A 6,813-nucleotide genomic window follows, 5' to 3' on the forward strand; every position below is an offset into this window, starting at 1 on the left:
TTAACGAATTAACGCAGGCAAAAACTACACCAGTACTATCACCACTACATGCACTGGCAGTGGCCACTGGCAGTGGCATAAGTTACATGTAACACCACTGACAGTACAGAATGCCATAGAAATTATACGATTTAAGGAGCATAAACCTTCTTCAACAAATTTAGCTTTTGAAATTTCACTGTGACATTGTAGCCTCATACATCCAGGCATGTATAGATTCTACTAGCAAACCCGGCAGTCAAATTCTTTCTAACAGTAAACAAATCCATGTTTAACTTAAGTAATAGTATATATTATATATATATATATATATATATATACTTGTGATACCCATACACAAATTACCACCAGTGGAGAGATATCTAACACATGTAAATTTGAATCACTGAATGTTTATTAACTTAGATAGTTATAACTTGCATATTTACTCGGTGCTCTACTGGAATTTTAGGTGGTCTAAAACTTATTACCATGCAGGTCAATAAGAAGACTAGTTTACCTAGAATATCATCGTCATTGTCAATGTTATTTAAGTCCACTGACATGCTCTCGTTGCCAGACGTAGCCAGTTTGTTGTCTTCGTCCTGCACCCTCTGTGCCATCGCTTTAAGCTTTGATTCAGCTTCCTGAGCAGACATTGTTTACCATGAATGACAAGAGACTATTAATAACGCACAATTAAATAGATGTGACGGAAGTCACAATTGGGTCAGATTGAATTTGAAGCCCCTACTCGAATAAACCAAATTCCTACATCGATTATTCACGTGACGTAACTCTTATTAAATTAACACTAAGTTGTTATAAAGCGTGACACAATCAAATTCAAGTAATTTGTATAATCTCGAGCTGCGTACATCAAAGCGTTCTTGCTCGAGCCTGTTGTACTCTTCTAGCTGGTTCTCGAGGTATGCAACATTTCTAAACTTGTCTACATATGACTGGTACACTCCCTCCAATTCACTCTCCAGTTTCTCATACTCGTCCATGAATGCTGGTCTGTAAAATACGCAGACAAAAGGTGAAAAGCCCAGTGTATACACACACTTGCTTGTGTATTTCTCGAATAATTCTACCCTATATTGTACCGGTACACGTAAAAGAGTGCTCGGTAATATTTCAATGCAGTCAAACATCTTTAATTTAAACGAACGAGATGAACAGCATGTTGGACAGGACTATCAAATGAGAGGGGTACGCACGGACAGCACGTTGTAACTACGTGCAATGTCAAATGAGCATCTGTTTTATGTACTCTCACGCGAGTATTTATCGACGTGGAAACTAGAATCAGTACCTAACAGTTTGTAGTGTTTGCAACCGCTTCATGTTGCGATCCAGCTCAGATTTTCTCTTCTCTATCTTTGCATCTAAGTTGGCTTCATTAGATGCTATATTATTCAGCATGTCTGTTGTTTTCTCCATATCCTCCTAGTAAAATGATAAGCAATTATACTCAGCAATATGTACATGACTCATAATTTTACAACCATATATATATATATGCCAATCAATACTTATTTATGGTCATAGTTGCAATAACAAGCTTTACTGTGCGTGCTTCACCATTTTTCACATATGTATAAACCATTCACACATTCATCAATAACGTACAGTGTCCACCTGGCATGTTTAAATTGTGAATTAAAGCCAAAAACCTATAATTTTCACAATTAACAAACCAGCTGGTTATGTAATTACAGAAGGTGGGATGTCTGTTTGTTGACCAAAAGATTTTATAACCACCTGGTTACAAAATGCCACCGAGCTGCACATGTGCAGTCAGAGCATGAAATTGGCTTATAAGAGTAGCAATGATCAATCAATAGCTTCATATTTACTTATAAATATATTGTGAAACTCTAGATGTCACCTTATTTACATGATTTCATTATGTCAATTTTCTCACTGATTAAATCATTGAAATCATTAGTATTAAAACCCTCTTTAAATTATTTATAACAATATTCTGCAGCCAACTCACTTGTACATTCTTTATTGCCCCTCTAAGTCCTTTTTCAACTTCATTGATATCTAGAGGTTGGGCAATAGCTGATGATCGTATTTCCTGTAACATTTAATATTGCAAATTTTTAATAGGCTGTGAAATCTCACAAAAACATTAAATAAAGCAAGCAAACAAATGCCAATTTAGATATTTATTTTTCTACTGATGGCAGATAAAGTAGAAATTGAGAACGTAACACATTGCAATAATACGTGATATTTCACCTGAATCAGCGCAGTAGATTTGTATAAATGTATCTCACCCTAAGTTCCACCTCCTTTCCCAATAGGTCATACAGAAAGGCACCCTTTGTGGTTATTTCGGAGGCCAATTGTCTGGATAACTTCAAGTCATTAATCTAGAAATCAGAAATATGTGTAGTAATAGTATATATGATTGATAGTGATACACATTAGGAGTAGATAATAGGGAAGGAGTGTGACTTCAATAAACAAGGGAAATTCTCATTTACTAGTCGTAGAATACCTACGATTTACTACGCATAACTCAACCAACTTGAGCTCAAATCGTACACAGTACATTCGCCTAGCATCGTGCGAAATCGTTTCCTCGTATACACCAGCAATCCGGAGATACAGACTAAAACGTACGACACGATTATCCATTCTTTGGCCATCAATCCGAACGTATTGCCCGCCAAACTCGAAACAAAAGGCAGCTACTAACGCACACTCTTGCTCACTCGGCGAGGCGGTGTGGCTCGCTGGGAGATTGTACATCAACGCAACACTCGGCGAGATAACCTTTGACATGGAGCTGGAGCTGCTGCTGATTGCGGTAGGCGTGCGTGCGTGGGGGCATACCAGCTGTATGCCGGTATGCCGGTATGTAGCTGTGTGCCGGGTCAAAGGTTATCTCGCCGAGTGTTGCGTCGATGTCCAATCTCCCAGCGAGCCACACCGCCTCGCCGAGTGAGCAAGAGTGCGTTAGTAGCTGCCTTTTGTTTCAAGTTCGGCGGACAATACGTTCGGATTGATGGCCAAAGAATGGATAATCGTGTCATACGTTTTAGTCTGTATCTCCGGATTGCTGGTGTATACGAGGAAACGATTTCGCACGATGCTAGGCGAATGTACTGTGTACGATTTGAGCTTAAGTTGGTTGAGTTACGCGTAGTAAATCGTAGATATTCTAAGGCTAGTAAATGACAAACTTCCCTTGTTTATTGAAGTCACACTCCTTCCCTATTATCTACTCCTGATACACATCATGCACATGTACAATAGATTAATAAAATAACTCAATTACGGCCATGACACAACTAGCTATTTCCCTGTACATTTCCTGAATCAATGCGGGGAAAAAGGTCAGTACATTAGAGTTTACGAGCCATTGCCAAGCGGTGGACTTTTTTTTAATCTCCAGCAACCACTATAAATTTGTGCATTCGTCGTATTGAAAAAAAAAGAAAGTAACATGAGGTATGTGTGATATATACCTTTCCTGTGATGTCGAATTTGAACTTTGCTGATACGTTATCGTCATCACTGCTAGCATCTTGGTTGCCCTGGTTGGTTCTCATTGCATTGTACAACACTGATGTAATTTTCAACAGCTCTCTCACTGCATAACCATCTGCCATATACAACTTCTTTGTGTTCAATTTGATGTGTGCTTTACTGTGCTGCAAAATAATATATGTTAAGCTATTAGTAAGTAGCTAAACATACAGGAATAATCATGTAAGCCCTCACAACCCATAACCGTTTTTGTCGCAGAAAGAATTTGAGTGATTGTTTTTAAACTAACATTTTTTATAAAGAAGTGATTTAACATTAAACAAGAGCCGCAGAGCGACTGGGCTCATCTGAGATCTGTTGCTACGGTTATAAACATAACATTTCAGTCGTGCGTAGTGACACCTTTGTTAAGCGCAGATACGCAGTTGCGTACACATCATTTCAGTAAACATTTTTTTTATTGCAGAGAGAGCGAGAGAGAGAGAAAAAGAGAGAGAGAGAGAGAGCGGGCGAGAGGAGCGAGAGGGAGAGAGTCAGTCAGACTAAATTGTTTATAAACAAATAACACTCATGCGGCGCGCTACTGTATCAGTTACGTCATCGATTGAAATGTACATTTCGATTTCGCGGCGCGGCGTCCAAACTTTCGACGAAGATGGCGGGCAGAGGTAAGGCAGACGCACGTATAACGTACAGATTTCTTCAATGTCCGGGAGGATCAACACATTTCGACTGACAGTCAACCATCGGGCTCTGCAGCGTCCACAAGCCAGCATGCTCTACCATATCCCGACATTGCACACTACTGTAACGTCGACGGAGAGAGCCATGCCAAGGACAGTACAAAACTGGCAAATTTTCATTAGTAGGTTTGACAATTCATTTCTGCAATTACTTATCTCAAGATTGGTTAAACTAAGTTAGGAAAGTAATTCTTTCTGCACTTTTGTGCGCAATATACATTTGACCTATCCTGCCGGGACATTGTTCCCACTCTGTTCCGATAGATGGCGTGCATACTGACTAGGTGCAGGGAATAGATTATCCGAACTAAGTTGCTACCTTCGTTTAGCCCATGCTGTGATACTATCAGCCACCCACCTGCGAAGTAGGCCTATTTATAGTTGGCCTTAATCAAAAACAGACGTTTGCGTAAGTGCTATTGACATTGTATTCCCAACGTGCAGAATGTCATATAGAGAATGAAGTTCATATATGATTTAAGGCGCGTAAACGTTGTTCAAGTAAGTTTTGCATGCAGAATTTCATCGTGAAATTTAAGTCTTCCACGATCACACAAGTACCATCAAACACAGTTCAGTCCTTTGTTAACAGTCAACGAATCCATGTTTAACCCTCCTCTTGAGGGTCAAAAGGTTATCACTTACTCTTTCGCACGTCAGTGGAAAGCACTTTCATGGTCCTTTCAATAAAGTGATAAAACATGGTAGTCAGCGCTGAAACAAAAAAGTTTTTCACTCTGTCAATTAGGCCATGTCCTCAGAGAAAATGTCTGATATCTGACCTTTCCCCCACTGGCCCTTGTGACCTGTTGACCTCCAATTTCGCAACTGGTGATGGGTTTCCTGCCCATCACACTATACACGAATATTAAGAGCATACATTCAGATTTGTGGCGCAATTCCGTATTTCCTCCTATACCTTAAGTTAAGGGGGAAATATTCCCCCTCCGTTGACACATCTTGACCTTTGACCCTTGACCCCGCAAACTGGTCATCCCGAGTCCTTTTCACGATCCCCCCGACGTCCCGAATATCGTGACCGTACGTCGAGCGGTTAAGATTTGTGCCCAACTGCTGACGGACACACGGACACACGGATCACGGACGGACGCTCATGCGATTCTACAAGCTCCATCCGACTTCGTCAGATGAGCTAAAAACATTATTTTATGTAAACAATCATACTAGAACAGCACAATGTGTTATATGACCATCTTACCATAAACTGTGCTACTGATGTGATAAACATTACACGGTCCTGCTCAGTGTCAATATCAGTCAGGCTCTCTGCATTTGGCTCAAACCTGAAATGAAAAGTTCAACACAATTCAATACCAGTACTGTACACACTCGTGAGAGTTCTTACTTTTTGACTACACTGATGTCCACATAACCTCTCCTCATAGACATCATATTCCAATAGTGTTTGCAGCATCACGGATGAACACATATTAAGTGGTGGTATTTTTTGACACAATAATTAGAACAGTTTGTCAGGAACTATTTTTGGTCTTATATGTGATACCACAAACCTTTATGTATGGGGTATTTTCCAGAATCACTGCTAGTAAGTGTTGCAGTTAGACAACACTGTATGTGTTCCGACAACACTCACCTGCGTACAAGCCACAGTAGTACCTCGGCTACAAGAGGAAAATTTGGTGAGCGAAAGTTTTCCAGTGATATGAGCCTGTGATAACCCAGTGCTCGCATCATTTCTGTAAAATCTGAAAAAATAACATTGCTAATTACTACATATCATGGTTCGAATCTTAAAATATTACTACTATTGGGAAGGAATCTCATTTATTTTCATTGCAACTGCCATTTGAAGCTTTACATCTACACTTTCACTGATCCTTGCAATTCAGTACTACTACACATTAGAATAAGAGCAACTCTTAATAAATAGCTGTAAATAGAAAGTTTAAAAATTCGAATTGAAGAAAACCCAGTTATAATATTACCAGAACATATATATGTAAATATGTTACGTGCAATCTTCCGATCTGCGCAATCTAGTGATCGGCAGACTGCGCGGCAACCTTTTTTTATTATTATTAAATCTTATTGCATGAATTCAGATACAAATACATGTACTGACGACAGTTTTTTTCATGGAGAAAAAATCTGATAAAAGCAATAGTGTTGAGTAGTTAAAATGATAAAATTTCTGACGGATACAGTACAATTACAATGCTATACAACATGAAGAAAAATATATATACAAAAAAAAATCTCATATATATTCTGTACTAGTAGTAGTAAAGTGATTAAGACAACATGAAGAAAAAATAGATACCAGAAAAAAAAACTTCAGCAGTCTATACAAGTATAGTGATTAAGGTACAGTACAGTAAAAACCCGCGTATAAGAACATAGATTTTAAGAACATGTTAGGCTAAAATTTCCCATTTAGACCCCTTTACATAAGAACCTGTTTTAGGCTAAGATTTTAAAGTAAGTTCTTAATTTTCCATGCAGATGAACTTAAAAAGAAACACAGGTAAAATAAAAAAGACGAGCTCAACAATATCGATGCAATAATAATAACAATGCCAGCACCCTGGCATTGTTATTA

General features: G+C 38.7%; 2 protein-coding genes across 3 annotated transcripts in view; both read right to left on the bottom strand.

The window, feature by feature from the left end:
- Positions 1–499: 499 nt before the first annotated feature.
- The window catches only part of LOC106821163 (clusterin-associated protein 1-like), a gene marked incomplete at its 3' end in the record, with an annotated part of 10,634 nt that continues 4,320 nt past the window's right edge, over positions 500–6,813 (bottom strand). Inside the window, 8 exon segments of the mRNA XM_014825856.1 lie at positions 500–626; positions 858–999; positions 1,298–1,431; positions 1,985–2,068; positions 2,271–2,366; positions 3,468–3,653; positions 5,452–5,536; positions 5,848–5,959. Coding sequence (XP_014681342.1) covers positions 500–626; positions 858–999; positions 1,298–1,431; positions 1,985–2,068; positions 2,271–2,366; positions 3,468–3,653; positions 5,452–5,536; positions 5,848–5,959 — 966 coding nt within the window.
- LOC106821161 (multidrug resistance-associated protein 1-like) overlaps positions 5,314–6,813 on the bottom strand; it is a 37,956-nt gene continuing 36,456 nt past the window's right edge. For both annotated transcript variants that reach the window (XM_014825852.1, XM_014825851.1), the window contains one exon: positions 5,314–5,354. The gene's annotated coding sequence lies outside the window, so the exon portion shown is untranslated. The remainder of the gene's footprint in view (positions 5,355–6,813) is intronic.

This window comes from Priapulus caudatus, unplaced genomic scaffold (assembly GCF_000485595.1).
Source record: "Priapulus caudatus unplaced genomic scaffold, Priapulus_caudatus-5.0.1 Scaffold61, whole genome shotgun sequence".
NCBI lineage: Eukaryota > Metazoa > Priapulida > Priapulimorpha > Priapulimorphida > Priapulidae > Priapulus > Priapulus caudatus.